At 48.1% G+C, this 18111-nt stretch overlaps 2 protein-coding genes and 2 long non-coding RNA genes across 5 annotated transcripts; 2 read left to right on the top strand and 2 right to left on the bottom strand.

Moving 5' to 3' along the window:
* Positions 1 to 755: 755 nt before the first annotated feature.
* Positions 756 to 3658, bottom strand: LOC102541539 (zinc finger CCCH domain-containing protein 10). Its single transcript, XM_006218567.4, has one exon. The coding sequence runs from the start codon at positions 3656 to 3658 to the stop codon at positions 2351 to 2353; it is 1308 nt and encodes a 435-aa protein (XP_006218629.1). The 3' UTR covers positions 756 to 2350.
* Positions 3659 to 8125: 4467 nt separating this feature from the next.
* Positions 8126 to 11252, top strand: LOC140700085 (uncharacterized). Its single transcript, XR_012078280.1, has 2 exons — positions 8126 to 8490; positions 10923 to 11252. It is a non-coding gene; the product is annotated as an uncharacterized lncRNA (long non-coding RNA).
* On the bottom strand, positions 10334 to 17341 carry LOC140700067 (proliferation-associated protein 2G4). The gene is made up of 13 exons (XM_072972649.1): positions 17016 to 17341; positions 15070 to 15198; positions 14701 to 14806; positions 14536 to 14605; positions 14313 to 14405; positions 12493 to 12556; positions 12175 to 12253; positions 11950 to 12028; positions 11723 to 11856; positions 11327 to 11421; positions 11093 to 11220; positions 10885 to 10938; positions 10334 to 10665 (listed from the first exon to the last, which is right to left on the bottom strand). Exons 1-13 carry the CDS (start codon positions 17101 to 17103, stop codon positions 10600 to 10602), a joined length of 1185 nt encoding a protein of 394 aa, XP_072828750.1. The 5' UTR covers positions 17104 to 17341; the 3' UTR covers positions 10334 to 10599.
* LOC140700089 (uncharacterized) lies at positions 17328 to 18097 on the top strand. 2 transcript variants are annotated; one of them, XR_012078289.1, is made up of 2 exons: positions 17328 to 17564; positions 17755 to 18097. It is a non-coding gene; the product is annotated as an uncharacterized lncRNA (long non-coding RNA). The 2 variants fall into 2 exon arrangements; XR_012078290.1 differs by lacking the exon at positions 17328 to 17564 and adding an exon at positions 17579 to 17661.
* Positions 18098 to 18111: the final 14 nt, after the last annotated feature.

Here is an 18111-nt window from a genome sequence, read left to right as displayed (position 1 = left end):
CCATTATTTGCTTATCTGCAGTGACTTAGCAGGTGAGAAAGTGGAAAGAAGCTCTGACATCTGGGAACTGGCCTGATACAGCTAGGTTTGGAACTGTTAGGGGCTAACCTGGGCTCACAGGTAGGAAATGGTGCTCTCCTGTTGGACAGAAAGCCTCACAAAACACCAACATTAGCCAAGGACACTCAGTAACTGTGATGAAGTGAGGCAAAAAACAAGACCACTTTGAAATTGTGCTTAAGCACTAAACAAGGTAACTGTGCAAACCACAAAACAGCAAACATCCCCCTCTCCCAGCTAATGAGTGACTGCTGCTTCATTACCTATTACAGCTTCAGCTTCACTTTAGTCCGCCCTTTTTCTAGATAAGATAAAGATAGCCAATCTTGGAATTATCCCTGCTTCCCTGACAGCACTGAATCCAGAGTGAAGCCCCACTTCCTCAAACCTTCCCCTAAGTCACTTTAGCAAAGCCCAGGTCCTGTAAGTCCTTTCTGACACCCTCTTGCAAGATACACTATGGTTCTGCATGGCATGTTCTCTCCATCATTGCAATGAGCATTAAATCCAATTTGTTCAACTGCAGGTGTACCCCTGGTGGTCTCTAGCTGGAGTACATTAATAAAGTACCGACAACATCTACAGTTTCCCAAATCTACCTCTTTAGAGATACTTAGCAAAAAAAAAATAGTAAAGTTAGCTTGTCAGAATTTGGCCAAGACGAATTCACATTGGTATCTATGATCACATTTGTCTAAATGCTCATAAACAATCTCTTTTAATAATCCAGAACTGTGCCAGAAAATCAACATTAAGCTTTTCAACGTGTACAATATTTTAGTATTTGCCCGTTTTTAGTCTTCAGCCCCCCTCCCCCCTTAATGACTAGCCTTTACCTAGCCCACCATCTTCAACCCCAGGTGTAACCTGAGTGATCAACCAGACAAGAGAACAAGAGGTAGCACGAAACGATGGGGAGAGAACAACCCAGGATCACTTTCTCTAGCCCCAAATCCACTGACCATTAGACTAGACACCTGAGTTGTTTCCCCTACAACAGCCATGAGCTGAGGAGGAACTGAGGTTTGGCTACCGGGACCCCTGGCCTTACTTTTTAATTGGATTGAAAATCTTTGTAGTTCTAAGTGGAGGCAGAGGGAAGAAAGGGATGAACCCTGAGGCCGGTGTTCCCAGAAGAACTCTCCTTTTCCCAGCACCTCTCAAGCCTTGAAGGCTTAAGGCACTGGTAACTGAGGACAGGATGGGGTGGGAGGGATGTAACTGCCATCAACAACTCAGATTGCAGAGCCACCTGCCCTGCTCTGTTTGAATAAGGGAAGATCTGTCAATACATATCCCATTCTATTTCCCAGCACAGCCCCCTCCTTAGTACCTGCCCCCCTAAATGACCCTAGGAACCCTGGTTACTAAGGCAACCTGGGAATAGTACATGCAGATAGAAACCTGAACAGATGGGACTATTTTTAAACTAGACTAGGTGGCTCCGATGTTTTTACGCTGTGAATTGCCTTCCCCAAAGCCTTTGGTCTTGGTCTTGGTCTTGGTCTTGTCCTGGGTCCTACCCTTCTTCACTGGCTTCCATCCAACCTTACCCAAGTTATGTGAGAGTAGGGTCTTTATCTCATTTTGGCATGAGATCTATTTACTGCTCCCATCTTCTACACAGAATATCTAAGCAAGTTTTCACTGCCTCCACTTGTTAAAAATAATTTTTTTTTATTTCTTTGGAAAATGGTGGGCCCTGCCCTATGGATTGCCAGGCCAAGCCAGGTACTGAAAGCTCCCCTAGTCTTTGGGCTGGAGTACTGTGGTCCCCGCCTTCCCACGGGCCCAGGAGCAGCTCCTGTACTGTCCAGCTCAACTAGGCCCCCAAATGTCTGAAGGCTCCTATGAGGCCTTTTCTCCTGGCCACCCACTTCCCCATCTTTCCTGGCTTTCCCTCTGGACAGGGTATTTTTTTCTTCCAAAGCCAGTGCTGGAACCTGTGCTGTGCAGAAGAGAGGACAAGACCAGGGATGTCCCCAGCTTCCCATCAGAGGACACACAAGCCCTCAATCAGTCCTTCCTCTGCTGGCTTCAGTCTGCGCTCCTATGCAAGCCCCCTCTGTGAGGCTTGAAGGAAGATGGACAAGAGAACCCTCATAAAAGGGAGGTGAGAGAAAACACACCAACCCAATCCCTTCTCAGAAGCAAACTCCTTGTAGTTTCTTGTCCTCGTTCATGGGTGAGCCCTTCGGACAGGGCGTGGGATGGCTAGGCGAGTGGGTGGGTAAGGGCCCCTCGACCCCAGCCCTGGAAGGCTATACCAGGGGAGTGTCCATTAGCCCCATCAATGTGGCATGGCTGTGATACGCATGCTCTGGGAAGCGATGGGGTAAGTCACCATGGGAGTGGTGGTGTGGCTCATTGTGATTCCTGCCAAGGGCTGGGCCATTGATACGGCCACAGGGGCCACAGGAGCCACAGATACAGCCACAGGAGCCATGGAGACAGGTGGGGGTGCCATTCCCTGGGCAATGGTTTGAGCCAGAGCAGCTGACAGTGGCGTGATCTCTGGGTTCAAGTGTGGGGGTGGGGGTGGTGGAGCAGCAGGAGGTGCAGTATTAGTTGGGGGAGCAGCTGGAGCTCCAGCAGGGGCCACCAGTTCTTGCTGGGACACGGGGCGAGGCTGTAGAGCCTGGCTGCTGAGAGTAGTGTGAGTCTGGGCGATGCCATGGTTAAAAGTGGCGACAGTGCCCACGGTGGGGGCCAGAGTCTGCTCAGTCGCTGGTGCAGTGGAGCTGAGGGTCATGACCTTGGCCTGATTGCGGAACTGGGCATTTTGTTCCAGCAGTACCTCGTTGGTGGCCAGCAGGTTGCTGACCTGCTTCTTCAGCTCCTCTACCCGCTTCCTGAGCATGGCATTCTCCTCTTCTAGCAGTCTGCACTCCACCCCTCGGGACGAAGCCAGGCTGTATTCATACGATTCAAAATGGGGGCCATCTGGGGGGCAGCATCCACCTCGTCGGCGCTTGGGGCCTGGCTCATGGTCCTCAAAGCCCCTGTCAGGGAGGTCGTAGATATCATAGAGATCATGACGTCGTCCTGGGGGAACTGGGCCTGTTGAGCCCCCACCACCAGCGCCTCCTCCACCCCGGGCATCAAACTCAAAATCTCGTTGCAGGTGCCGGAACTTGCACTTGGCTCCTCTCTGGCAATCACCCTTGAGAAAGTCACGGCAGATAGGGACCTCCTCCTTGCCATTTGGTAGGTCAGCTGGTGAAAGGCCCAGGCCGGCTGCCACTTTCTGCCTCAGCCGAGGAGGAAGCTCTCCTGTCTTTTTATAGCCATCCTCATCCTCCTTGGAGCCATGGATGAATCGACAGTTCGGGCGGCTACACTCCTTGTTCTGGAAGTCGTGGCAGAAGATGAACTCATTTTTGCTCACCCCCAAGTTGGAAACCTCACTCATGTCTGGATGGCGATAACGGCAGCGCTTGCCTCGCTTGCACACATTCCTCAGGAAGTCTCTACAGATGGCATCTGAGCTGGCCCCGCCACTGCCTGCCCCTGTCCCACTGGCCTCCTCACTGCCACCGCCTCCAGGGCCTCCACCGCTGCTCCCAGTGCCGTTGGCATAGCTGTCCCGGTCCGGCATCCTGGTCCCCCCCAATTCAGGGCTCTCTTCCTTTTCTTGCCACCCTTGGTGACTGCTAGAAAAGAGGAGAACTGTGTCAAATAGGAGTCCTCGACGGAGGTCAAGCTCTTCCTGACTATAGGAGAGGCAGTCCAGCAAGAGGCAGGCCAGAGGGGCAATGGCTTTGGAGATGGAGAATCCAAGGGATGTGAATTCTGCCTTGACTGGCTGGCTTGTCAGAAGTCCCACCCAGGCGCTAGCTGTGCACCTGGCCTGGGTCAGAATGATTCATCCTTGCCTGGCTAATGGAGGAGGGAGGGAGCTGGGGTCAAGTCACCTCACCTCACCTAATGATGACAGGCCAAGGAGGGTGCAGGGAAAGAACAGCACTGGATTTTATTTCCCCTTCTGAACTGACCTAATTAAAGTTGTGGAAGCAAAATTAAAACTGCCGTTTGTCGTTGTCTGAATAGGCTAAGAGGAGACTAGGAATAGTGGCCAAGATAAGCTGGTAAGCTATTAAGATTGTGGATAATAAGATACTGGTGACAGAACTTCCCTGAACCTCTCTTCCATGGGATCTCAGGTGAGGGCTCTGTGAAGTATCAGATCTCTAGATCCCAAGAAATCCTGAGTAAGGAGACTGGTATCACCAGCTTGAGGGCAGTCCCTATACCTGTCATTTTTTGGTATTCTCTCCCAGCTCACCACCGTTCTCAACCCTAGAGTGGTCAGCCTCTCCCCTCCATTTCAGAGGAAGAATTCTACAGCTAGACTCTCCACTTATAGGCCCCCACAAAGGACTAAAGCATTTTGGGGAGGTCAAGGCAATAGAAAGGAGTTAACTTCACAAGGACAAGGGATCTTTCTTTACCCATTCTATACCCCTTCCACCCTTCCATGGAAAGATCCCACTGACATGAAACCACACCATTCCTCACCCCATAAAGATCCTCTTTATTTATAGACTCTATAAAAGCTTTTTAAGTCTTCTCTTTCCCAAGAGGGCTCAGGAACGTCAGTCCACTGCCGTGGTTCTAGCCCTCCCCTCTCCCCACCCCCAACCAGACTAGGAGTCCCTGCTACCACGTGTCTGACCTCCTAAGCCTTTCCTAGGCAGTGTTCAGGCTCCCTCTGCTGTTCAAATAGTAAAACGCCATGCTGTTTCCCCATGAGTATAAGGGAATCTTTCCAGTTTCGTTGGCCTTGATCGCCCCTCAACCATCTAATCCATTGCTTCGACTTTGCGTTCAAGGTAAAATGAACCCTAAAATGAACCGACCAGATCAGAGACGAGAGAATCTGTAAAAGAGGGGTCCTCTTCCCCCAAAGGGAGGTAGTCCCAGAATGATAGAAACAATCAAGGAGAACAGCGGGAAAAGAAAAGATACAAACTTTTACTAAAAGGGAAATGACCTGGTGAAAAATAAATGGTACCTACCCAAGCCTGATTCACGTTGCAAGTCCCACCAGACACAGAAAAATCAAACGAGATACCCCTTCCCACCCAGCTCTCCCAGGATTGTTCGATACCTGAGGTAGCTCAGGTGAAGTCCGGGGCTCCTGTGGGTCTCCACCTCCACATCACTGCTGGGTTCTGAACAGGAGAAAAACAGAGACTTGGGTGGGAGAAGGGGTAAGAATGGAGGACTAGCGAGTGGTTGTTACAAGACTGAAGTCTGACAAAAAGGCAAGAGCTCTGGGAACTTCAAGAATTCCTTAGGGTTCAAATTGAACTTCACTTGTCAAGGGGAAAAGTTGCCAGCAAGAAGAGTAAGGGGTAGAACCAATTTGGAGAGCCTAGGAGAATGGGTTTGAAAACCAGCCTCAAGTGAACAAAGGGTGAGGGGCGCCCTGCCTCAAGATGAAGGAGGCTGTGGGGATCAGGGCTCGACCTAGGGTTGGTATTAGGAACTCTGAACAGCGAGCCGTGCAAGGGCAGCGACTGACAGTGCAGTGGGATGGCGGATTAGACTCGGGGGCGGTGATTATGACGCTTCGCAACACCCCAGAGTTAGCGAAAAAAGTCAAGGAGTTTCCTGCAGCAAGTCTTACAGCCTGGCAGGCTCTCGTTCAGTGCCGCCGGGGCTCAGCCGGGGACCAGGTGAATAGGACACTGTGGGAATACGAACTGAAGCGGGGAGGGGGCTCCAGGTGACATCAAGCTGAGGGGATGGGCAGGGCTGTGACGTCACGGAGCTGGCGTTTGCTCGCGAAGCGGGGTCAATCAGAAAAGAGGTTCGGCCCTGAGACGTGAAGAAGAACCAACTCGGCCCCGGGGGGCCTTGTGTAGCCCGGCTGAGACCAGCCGCTGGGCCGGCCCCGACTCCTCCCCTCCGGGCGCGGTCTCCACCTAAGTCTCCCGCCTCCCTCACCTGCCGCCGCCGCCGTAGTTGCTGCTGCCGCCTGCCGGTCCTCTAGCTTCGACAAAGAGCCGCCTACCCTATCGTCCTTCCGCTTCCTGCGGAAGAAAAGACGCTCTAGCCAGCAGACCCGGAACTATACTCTATGGTGTGCAAAGTACTTGCGCGACTTGCCGCAGGAAGTTCCCAGGAAGCTTTGCGTGTCACCATGGCAACCCGATAAAACAGCACAGCAAAGTACCCAAAAAGCGGGAATTTAGCTGAGACACCACTGACCTCTATGCCCCCAAAATCAACCTGAAAGCTGTCCCTGGCGTGTATAACTCCCCTTTCCAGGAAAGGCCACTCAATACTCTGGCAGCTCCGAGGGACGGGAACCAGATGTTGGTCAGGGGCGGGGCCCACACCCGCGACAGACGCCTATACAGCTCGCTTGACATCCTGTACAGCTCGGGGTAGAGGCCGACTGTACTGATAAAAAAAAACTTCCCAATGGAACAACAACAACAAAAAACCACGTAACAGACAAGACGATTTTTTTCCTTCAGCTAAAACAGCAGAAGAGATGGTTTATTGTACACGTGTTACATTCAGCCACAACTGAGAACAGAACTAGTCCAGAATATCACAGGTCCAGGGCAAAGGACCAAAAGGGCCCATTTTGATATGAGCAAGATGGGTCTCTTAAAAAGTGGTCGAGGCGATCAGAATGGCGGTAGATGTTCCAGATCCACTGAGATAAGTTCTGGACAGTAGACATGCAGTCCAACATTATCTAACAGCGTCCCTGGCCTCTGGCTTTCCTTGCTTCTGCTCCTGTGGCTTCCATGGATGTACAAGTTCACTTGGACCTCTGTCTCATCTTTCTTCTTTTGCGCTTCAGCCTGAAAAATCAAACATGAGAATACACTTCCTGCCCACAAGTCCGAGGTTCAGTCTTTCCCTCCCATCTAAAATGTGCACACAATACACGGAATGGGTAAAAATCAACAAACACTACGGCTCTATTAGCTTGTGTCCAATCCCTGGCTTTGGCAAGTCAATGCTCATAACGTTTTTCACTTAAAAAAGATGCTTCAGATTTCTAAACCAAATGTTTCTCCCAAGTTCTGTCCAAGGAGTGCTCCACTTCCCCTATCCTGCAAAGTCTCAGCGTACCTGCGCATTCGCTTCTTCCTCCACTGGCAACCGATCATAACCAGAAACAAAGATTAAAACAAGAGATTATTAGTTTCAGTAGCAAGCTAGGTAGGGTTACGAAGAGCATCATTTAAAACCTGGCAAGTTCTTGACCAAGTATGAAGGCACAGTTGCAGTCATCACATAAACAATCCAGACTCCCAGCCGGGTCTCCAACGTAAAACCCCGAATTCCGCATGCTCTCTTCTACTCCCGCCCTCTCTTCCACATTTACCCACCACCTCCGCTGCTTCTCCCCAAACTATCCTCCCTCTCCCACTAGCCCTTGGGCACCCTTGAGAACCCAATGATCTGGGAATGATGGCGAACTTCCCTTGCCTGGGTCTTCGCCGCAATCGCCAATTCCTACAGCCTTAGCTTACTGGCAGGGACTGCTTACCTTCGCTCTCATTGCGAGGAGGCTTCTACGGGTAAAGAAAAAAAGGCTACGGTTAGTTTGCTGTAATGATGGTAAGTGCAGAAACGAGATGTTAATGGATTGTACTCGGAATCCGCACACAGCCAAAACCGACACTCACCTCAGAAGATGGCGCTAAGGCCGAGAGAGCGCGGAAGGCACGCCTACGGATATTTAAGGGAACATTCAGTGTCGTCACTTCCGGTAGCTCGCCCTGCCCCCGGGGCGGGGCTGCCCTGGGCCAGTAAAGGTAGTTTTCGGTCCTTCTCTGGTACCTGATAAGTGATTGAGTTAGGAGAGTTCTCTTGGAAAACAGTATTTTGAGTTACAAAATCCCCCTTTCCCCAGTTTTATTATGAATTATTTAAATATGAGCACAGTGTTTCCAATAAGAGACAAAAATGCAGACCAGCAAAGATAGCGACTTCCGCTTTCCCTCATTGCTTCATGGGAATTGCAGTTTCCTGGCGACACCCTCCATTTTACTGCGGGTTGAATGAAGTTTTGGATACATGGATAGGTGCGGACTGTACAAAAATTCCTGATTTGTTGTATTGGTTTGCTTTATTTTCTATCTAAATTGCTGCAAGGAGAATCGATCTCGGAACTTCCAAAGGTCCTAAGATTCCAGAACATGGAAGAATGTTAAGTGGGGACTTGAGAAAACTGTCATAATACAAAGAGAACTTTGTCGCTGAAATTGATCAGCTCTTTTCCTAGCCAACTCTGATCTTTTCCCACAACGCCAGAGGCAGAATGTCACTAGACTCCTGGCCACAATGCGTCTTGTTCAGAAAACACTTCAGTGATACTCCCTCTACATAGGGTGAGAATCAAATCAATGGACAGAGGAGAAGCAAGACTGGCTAGACATTTTAGGAGAATATTTGTTGGTAAGATAACATTCCCAGTCTCATGATATGGTCAGGTCAGAAGCACCCAGAAAACAGACACCCAAAGACTTGACTACAGGGACCTTGAATTATGAAGGATGAAAGAGCACCCTTAATCATAGAGGCTTCACCTTATTCACTGCAAGATATTTTAAGGCTTGTTATAGTCCCTCCTTTTTTAATGGTTTTCCTTTATAACATTTCACCTTTTTAACTCTGGCAAGTTTCTAAATTTAGAGCCCTTGTTCCAAGTGCTTAAGTGGTTCTAGTACTGTCACCACCAGAATCTACCAAGCTTTTGAAAACAAAAAATAAAAACCGAGCCAAATTATTCTGTATCATATCCACCAAGATTGCACCTGTTGATTGCCCCCTAGTCTGTAAACTCTTATGAAGGAATCTTTGTTCAGCTTTATTCAGCACAGGGGAGTGGGTCTATACGATACTCAGTGGTAGAGTGCATGTATCTTTATTCATTCATTCACTCATTAATTTATTGGGGTGGGTGGGTTAGATTTATTTTTATAAGAGGTACTGGGGATTGAACCCAAGACCTCTGGTATGCTAATCATGCACTCTACTACTACAGCTACAACTCCCCAGCTCCCAGTACCTCCATTAAAAAAATTTTGCTCAGTATAGTATCTTCAGCTCAGCAATGCCTCATGTTAAAATGCTCTAATTACGCATCTACTCTTAAACTGGCTGTGAAAAATTGCGTAATACTAAAGGCGTTCTTCCTGGCTTCCTAAATCAAGATAAACACTTCTTTGCAATAAACATTGTATCCTTGAGCAAAGTGTCAGCAGCAAGGGATGTTTTTACTTTAGAAAAATCAAACTCCCATAGAAAATTGACTCTTAATTCAGAGAACCCAATCCAAGATATTCCTTATTTTAGAAAGGCAGTAGATGGCTATAGAAAACCAGTTCCAAATGATCACCAAAAAAACCCAAAACAAACATTCTAAATGATCACTCATATCTCCCCCACCACATCAAAAAACAGCAGCACACAAAGGCACATGATTATGAGCAAATCCAAATTTATTTTAATGCCATGTCATTTTCAATATGTTTAAAAACCTCATAAATTAGCGGGAGCCCTAAGTTCCCTGGGACAGCATGCCAGAGGTACTGAAATTTGTCACCCTTCTCTCCAAACCCCTAGCAATTCATCCAATCCAAGTCCACAGCTTCAGAAAGCCAACACAGCTTCAGAAAGCCAGTTTTGTCTCTTCAGTCTGCTCCTCTGGTTCCTGGTCTTTCTTTCAAGGAAGGGAGGTCAAAATAATTCAAACAGGAAATAAAACCACAGTTGAGCTTCCAGCTCAGGATTCTAGGATGGAGCAAGGGAAGAATCCCACTGACTCCAAAGAAATGGACAAGGTTGAGATGAATTACTTCTTTACAGCTTTGTGAGGAGGAGAAAGAAAATGAGTCCTGCAGAACAAAATTGACTACAAAGATTTACAAATGAGGATCCATTTGATTGATGAGAATCCCTTAGTAAATGCAGGCTCCAGCTCCTAAAAATGGGAGGGGCCTGAATAGACAGCCTGGGTCATAAAAGGAATCTGGCATGTGGCAAAAAAACAATCTGAAGAATAGCCCCTCTTTATACCGAGGCCTAATAAAATACATGGGGGGAGAAATGGGAAGAGAGAGCAACAAGTCCCAACAGATGGGAAAACGCTGACACTGGAGTGGTATAAAAAAATTTCAGCTGAGTTTCTAGTGGTGGTGGCTACTTTAGCCTCCTTCCCATTCTGTTGTAGGGCCATGAACATCGACCAAGCAGAGAAAAGTAGAAAAAGGCTAGAAAGAGGGGCTTGAAGACGATGGATTTTGACTCCTGATTTTATTATTCAATTTCTCTTTTCTATTTAAAGTAGTCTTCGGTGGCTGGGAAGCCTGGCCTCCCAAAACCAGAGTCAGTTGGAGCTGGTTGTTGTTGGAAGGGGGTGGGTTGGGGGACTGGGATGAGGACAGGGAGACCCCGCTCTGCTGGCGGTCCTGGGTGGTGAAGACGAACTGCACTTCACAGAGCCTGGGGTGAGGTGGGAAGGGGATGAGGCAGGAGTGGCAAGCTGGGGAGATGGGACCCACCTCAGTCCCCAGCTTCATTCTCTTCTAAAGTTTCCCCACTGGTGGCATTCTCTGCAGTCTTAGAGGCCTATATTTATGGAAAGGAGAGGGAGAAGACGCGTCAGTTTCTAACAACCTGGGGTAGTATCCGGGGGATCAAGGACAAAAATACCCTAATTCTCTAGGTCAGGTCTGAGAAGGGGGGAAAAGAAGGACATACAGAAATCGATACCCCCACCACGACCCAGGAAGGCGGAATAAAGAGGGATCAGGTTCATCCTGCCACAGAGGGATGGTCATAACAAACCTTCTTTTTTTTCTTTTTCTGGGTTTTCCGACTTGCAGAACTCTGGAGGAGGGCCTGGAAAATAAGAAGGAAAACAAATTTTGAAGAATATGGAGGAAACACCGAGTGTCACTCTCAGTACCGTAGCTCTTTTCAGGACTTTGTCATCATTTAGTCCTCACTCCCAGGACAAGTGCCACATGCTGGTCACTTTCCACCCACTACTAACCTTGAGCTCTGCATCCTGGACCTCCAACTCGGACTTATAAAGGTCAGGCTCAAAGGGACCACTGGTTATCCGCATGGGGCCATTGGGCATGAGTAGAACTGTAAATTTAAACTGGGCAACAAATTCACCTATGAGGGAAACAAAGTGTTTTGATAAAATGTCCCCTTGTCATACTCTTCTGTAAGCTATAGGGAGGAGAGGACCATAATCAGGGGCTCTCTTCTTAGAACTCACCCTCCTTCTCATAGAGAACATTAAATGGCTGCAGCAGCTCATGTTTGGCGCACTCCACCACACCCATGCGGGCCTTCTTCTCATCTTCAAATGCTCTGGGGAGGGAAAGACAAATTCAGGTGTCCTGAACTCCCTATCATGTCTTACCACTTTGCTCATGTTTTTTAAATAGCTCCTAGCCTTGGGCAGAAATCATGTGTAGGACTGTTTTTTCACACCACCTTCAATGAGAGGGAGATGGGGAGAGGGACAGAACACAGGCTGGAACTACAAGTCTAGGCAGGAGGGAAGTGGGAGGGATGGAGGGAGGGGTGGGGAGGGAAAGAAGTGTGTTCCTGGGTGTGTGGTCTGTGCAGCAGACTGGTTCAAGCTCATCCTCGTTAAGCGCAGCAGTACCTTAAAGTAAAGGGCATGGCATCAAAACGTCTTTCGACCTCACTGAAGAAGGCACGTGAAGTTTTCATTTTCAGGCCATACTGCTTAGAAGGGTCTCGTTTGTAAATGGTGGTTCTCTGTCCTGCGTCCTTAGCCTAAAGAAGTTAGATCACATTTTGGTCCGGTGCTCTTGGAACACACACACCCTCAGCCGCCCCTCTTTGCTAGCTCTGGTAAACGCTCCCCACCTTGCCCTCTCCAGAGCTGACAAGAACATCCACAGCATATACTTCATGGACCTCAAATTCAGCTTTTTCATGGTCCTTCCTAAAAGGAACAGAAGGGGAACCATAAAGAGCAATCAGCAGTTCCTGGAGTTTAGAGTAAAAGGTGGACAAGATTAGCCTGGAGTACGGAAGAAGTTCATGACGAGTCTTGTACAATGGAAGGTACAGGGTGGGATGGGCACCTACTTCTGCTGGTCTGTGGGATTCTGGATAATAGTTTTCTCTCCGTCGATGACATGCTGCTTCAATTGGTGTGACAGCATACCTGTAGACAGGACAAAGCCTGTGGTCCTGCCCATCTAGAATCCCAAAAGACTTCCAACCCACCCACCCAAGCTGATTCACAGGGCAGGCTATGAGAGCAAAGTGCCTGGCTATGGAAACCCAGAGCCCTGAGGTTTTTGGCTTGGACTGTGTCAGAGCCAGGATGGATCCTCAAGGGAGCAAAGTCTTAGTTTTGCCAAACCACTCATACCTCAACCCTCAACCCTACTGAGGTCTCACCTTCTATTGGTGTGCAATTAAATGAGTGGGCAACTTTGTTCCACGCTTCTGTCACTTGTGTGTTCTAGAAATACAAAATCAAATAAAAGTTAAGTTACCAGGGGCTAGTAGTAAGTTGTCTACCACGAGAGTAAGAAGCATAAAAGAACTAAGGGTTCTGATATCCTCCAGCAAGTGCAATGATTCTCATCCATTTTTCATCTCATAGCCCTGTCAACCCTACAACCTAAAGATTACACTTGCATACCGTTTTATAAAGTGCTTTCACGGAGATGGCCTAGACAACAATTCTGGAAGGTGAACAGGGCAGATCTATACCCCAATCTAGAGGAGGAAACTGAGGATCAGAAAGGTTAACTGATTTGCCCAGAGTTAAAGCAGTTAACTGAAAGAATCTGGTATAAACTCAGGTTTTCTGACAACAGTCCAAGTGTTAAGTTCATTATGCCTGGCATTCTAACCTGCAGAGAGGGCACAGAAACTCCTATTTCCCTCTTCTTACCTCTTTCAAACATGATCTGATCCTCACCTAAACTACAGTTATCAAGACAAAAAAAAAAAAGGAAAGAAAGAAAGAAAAAAAGAAAAGGTAAGGTGAATTACCAGTCACCGCTAGTTATTAAACTATGTGCCAGGTACTATAATAATCACTTTACACGGATCATCTCAATCTTCACAACCCTGTGAGAATGAGGCACAATTTAATTTTTCCCACCTCACAGATGAGGAAATCTGAACTTGAAGTTATTTTTAATCAGTAGGAGGTGGCAATAGGGTAAGAACCCAGGTCTGACGTCATAGCTAAATAATAGCCACTACACAACACTAGCCTTCCAGTGAAGATACACAGTAGTTAAGTACATAAACAAAAAATAATCAATGTGCAAAATAATAATAGCTAACAGAAGTGCTGTGTGCCAGGCACTGTTCAAAGTAGGTACCATTATAAGGGAACTACAACAGAGGCTTAAGTAAAAATGATGCAGTTAAGTAACAATGGGACAAATTGATGAAAAGTGTGAAGAACAAGGGAACACAGAAAAGGAGAAAAAAAGATGATGCTTTAAGTATTGAACAGGTCTCTGGAAATTTAAGTGTTAAATGCCTCTGCTGATAGTCTAACACGCTAAATTGTATGAATTCCTGAGAAGTTTATGATCCCTGGCCTTCCCAATATTGTCCTGCAAGGACCTCTGGCCTGTCTTTGTCACAGTTTACTGGTTCGATTATGATTTTTGTTTTACAAACTTTTAAAATTGAGTTTTAAAAAGTTTCTTCTGTATAGCACAGGGAACTATGTTCAATGTCTTGTAATAACCTTTAATGAAAAAGAGTATGAAAATGAATATATGTATGTATATGCATGACTGGGGCATTGTGCTGTACACCAGAAACTGCCACATTGTAACTGACTGTACTTCAATTTTGAAAAATAATAATAAAAAATAAACTGAATTTTTATATCTATGTTTTATTGTAAGTTATTGATCTCAAACTGTTTTGGGGAAACACACATCCAAGACATGAAAAAGGAAGGATCTCTATAGGTTCCACGAGGAAGGACCCACACATTCCCTCTACCCGGCACGGAACCATCCACCTATGGTAGGCACTCAGAGTTCACTACTGTTTGGTATTAAGCTTTTTAGTAGTGCCTGCCTCTTCTCTTTCGGTCCCATCCTAAGATGTTGCTAATTTTAAAAAGCTGTTTGTTTTATAAGGGGGCTGAAGGAGAAGCCGGCTGTTCAATACAGAATAGCTGTAGGTGCTCACTGCATCTTTGGCTCTAGCAAGCTTTGGAGTTGGACTAAATAGCTTACCTGGTTTCCAGGTTTAACCAGGCGTAGGGCAGCTTCAGCACAAAGGTGAGCTGCCTTAATGACATCTGCTTTCCGCCCTGTTACTTGAGTCCCCTGTAGATAAGGAAATGCAGTCAGTGCCTTCCTGGAAAGCTCTTTAACTCAGCTGGTCATTCAGTTAATAGCTGTCTGTCCATTATGCAAGGCCCACCAGTGGTCAGGAGAGAAAAAGCAGTCCACCTACCAGAGCTACATCAACCACAAAAGTGTGAGCCACATTAGCGATGAAGCCATCCACGTGGACCCCAAGGTCACTGAAAGGCAAGAGCAGACAGAGCACAGCACTAGCAATGGGCACTATTGTGAATTCTTAGGAAAAAGAAAAGTCTCTAAAATGGCTTAAGCTTACATTTTCACCAAGTCACCTTCCTTGAGAATATAGTCCTGGTCGCTCTTCAAAGGGGAGAAGTGACATACACAGTTATTTACTGAAATGCTGGTGGGAAAGGCAATACCTGTAAAGAGACAATCAGCCTTACTGCCTTGCTCGCTCTCTTGGAGCCCTGCTGCCCCTCAGAAAAATGAAAGGATTTTCTTCAGGGTCTTGCCTAAGTTTAATCAGCTTGGATTGGGTAGGAAACTGCTTAAATGTCCCCTGACATTCCAAATCTCCAAATATCTCAACAAGTGCTGGTGTAGGGGTTGCATCGTTACAATAAAACAAACAGGACTGAGTAAGAGTCAAACTTAGGAAATTAGTGGGGGATTGTTTTTTTACCTTTCTTCATTTCTTTTTCTTTCTTGAAAATTTTCCCCGTCTCTTCCATTATCATGGCATCACCTTTTTCACACAGGCTCAGTACTGACACACCTGAGCAGGATGCTTCCACCAAAGACCGAAGTACCCCTGGAAATAGAAGCCCATCGTATCAGTGCTGCATGTGTTGTCTAAGATACCATCCAAGCAATTTATCCAGAAACGGGACTCACAGTTTCTAATATTCCCTAGTGCCGCTGCCCGAAGGGTGAAAGAAGGAATAAGTTTTGCCTCTAGGGATGTACCTACCTACAATCTCTCAATCTCTACCTCCTTTTCCTCCCTTATATAATGTGATAACTGGGTATGCACCATCTGTCTCCCTAGGCAAGGGAGACTTTCCAAAGATGATACCTGTGGTGTGGTAGGACAGAGTTATGAACTTCAGGGGGTTCTCACCAAGGTACTCAACATACATGCAAAGCAGACTGGAGGAAATTTATAGGCGTCAGGGACAACAGGAAGGTAGACAGAATTGCTAACTCAAAGCTGATGCATTGTTAAATGCTACCTTCTGCCCTTTCCAGACACCCCAATTAGGTGTTAGTAATCTCAATATATATAAGACTTATTTCTTCACATAACAAGTCCAAGAGACTTAACCTAAGATCCCTGGCTTCCGCAAGCTCATGCTTATAGCTTTTAGCAGATCTCAAAGAAGTATGTGACCCAAAAGAGTTTCAAAGAGGTATCTGCAATTACAAGTGCCTCAGAAATTATAAACTGCAAGAAGAAGAAAAAAATTCTGATTCAAACCACTAAATGTCCATTACATTATAAAGCACTGTTCTTTTCACTGGATATCCACTCCATGGACCATCCTGAACTTCAGGTTTGATTTCTGTGATCCAAGTTTTGGTGATTCTTTAGAAGCCTGAAAAACTCAGGTTTTCAGTCACAGGCTTGAAGGCATCCTAAAATACCTATCTTTACTGTCAAAAACCACTTAAAAGCCCAAAGACAAGCATTTTCTGTCCCCCTAACTGGGTTTTAAATTGGAAAGAGAGAAAATAGAAAGTGACACATCTGCCTAGAGTGGCAGGCAGCTGCTGAGAAAGTGGAAGCACGGTCCTAATAAGGACGACTTCTATGATCCTATCATCGGTCCCCCCTCCACCGGTACTATTCACAGGTTTGCCTAGCTGGGATGAGGAGAACCTCAAAACACTTTAGAGTTGTCAAACCCCTGAGAACAATCAAATCTGATGGCGAACTAAATCGATCTGCGCAGACTGGAGATGGTAATGAACAACTTCAACAACAGCCAGATGTACCTCCAAGAGTTATGTTAGAAGCCCCAAGGGGTACCCTTCAACGGTCCCTGAGCTGGCCCAAAAGTAGAAGGCGGCCTCCATCAGAGAAGGAGCTAAAGTAAAGAACGAAAGACTACAGCAAAGCACGTGGTAGGCAAGCTGGTGTCAGGGACAGTGGCGGAGGAAGAAGGGAGCCGGCGACCCACAGAGGACCCGGCAACACGTGCCGGCCAGGCTCCTGATGGGGGGTTGGGGGGAGCCGCGACAAAATAGAGGGGTGCTTCCTTTCCAAGGTGGCCTCGTTGTTGCCAAAATAGGAGGAGGCAGCTATCCGGACCCAAAGGTGAGGGGCAGGAGATACGCCTTGCCTCCTTACCAACGGCCTAGGGTCGAAGCTCGCTCCGGGACTCGCTCTGAGCTCTTCCCGGCAGCCTGCCCGCACCTCCACAAGACTCCAGCCCAGGCCTAGCCGCTCAGGTCCCAGGCACGACTCAGAGCCTTCCCACTACGCCACCCCCAGCAGACCAGTACGGGGCCCTCACTAGCTCACTCCGCATGACCCCACCAGTCCAGCCCCTGGGGGGCTAGCCCAGCACCGTCCCCTTTGCCTTTCCCTCCCAGCCTCGATCTCCAGACCCCTGAGGCCGCACTTACGGTTGGCGATGTCGCCCCCCATCTTATACTTGGTCACGACGAGGTCCTCGGCGATAGTTTGCTCCTGCTGCTCGTCCTCGCCCGACATCTTCCCACCACCACCACCACCACCACAACTGCAGCCTCGTTTTTCCTGAGCCGCCGCCTCTGTCGCCCTTCCCAGCCACAGGCTGCGGCCAGAGCCCCTTCGATCCGCGAGGAGAGCGCGAGCAACAGCGCGAGCAAGCTAGGGAACGGGCGGGCGAGCGAGAGCGAGAAGCTGCGAGCGCGCGGGCTGAGGCGCAGGGCACGCTGGGACAACGAGTCCTTCCTGCCGCCAGCCTCTAGGCGCCTTCACGGACCTGTGAACTACAATTCCCAGCCTGCCTTTCGCGCCCCTAAGCCAGGCCCTGGGGCCTTGCCCTCCAAGGGCCTCGCACGCCGGAATCGCCAAGCACGCTGGGAAGGGTCAGGCTCCCGCGGGAAGGCGGAGCCGTTGGAGAGCATGAGGGGGAAGCATGGTCTGTCCCGGAAAAAACCACATTCACCAGGAGCGCTGAGGGAGAATCCGTAATAGAGGGGGGCGGGCTATGGGAGAGGGGGCGGAGCCACAGCGGCGAAGTGGGTTTGAAGGCTGCGGGGCAGGGCGGAGCCGAGAGGAATAAGGGTAATTGCACTGAGAGCAGGGAGGCTGGGTACGCCCTTCCCTGATCCCGGGAGCGGCAGGCGGGACCAGCTCAGCCGGTCCGATTGTCCCTAGGTGCTGGGAAACCGGGAGAAGAGCTAGTGGGAAGGAGACCAAGAGTGCGTGGAGCAGGGGCTAACTGAGCAGCCAGACCCGTGAGGGATTATCCATTTACAACCTCCCAGTCTAGAGGCCGGACTCCCACTGAAGATGGCACTATTGTTCCAACAACAGGATTTGATGGCACCAAAGGGAACTGTTCAGAGACTTTTGAGAATGAGAGTTCTGAAACTGATGAGCGTTTCAGTGTTCCATCTCTTAGAGCTTTATCCAACTTCCTCAAACGTGTTGTTTTTGTTTGTTATTCCCAGTTGGTAGCCCTATGGAGATTTCCAATAAAACTCTAAAATGAAAAGGATTTTGCCCTATGAC

Source organism: Vicugna pacos, chromosome 12, assembly GCF_048564905.1.
Source record: "Vicugna pacos chromosome 12, VicPac4, whole genome shotgun sequence".
In the NCBI taxonomy this organism is placed as follows: domain Eukaryota; kingdom Metazoa; phylum Chordata; class Mammalia; order Artiodactyla; family Camelidae; genus Vicugna; species Vicugna pacos.
The sequence above is the reverse complement of the archived record's forward strand: the minus strand, read 5'-3'. Positions and strand labels throughout refer to the sequence as shown.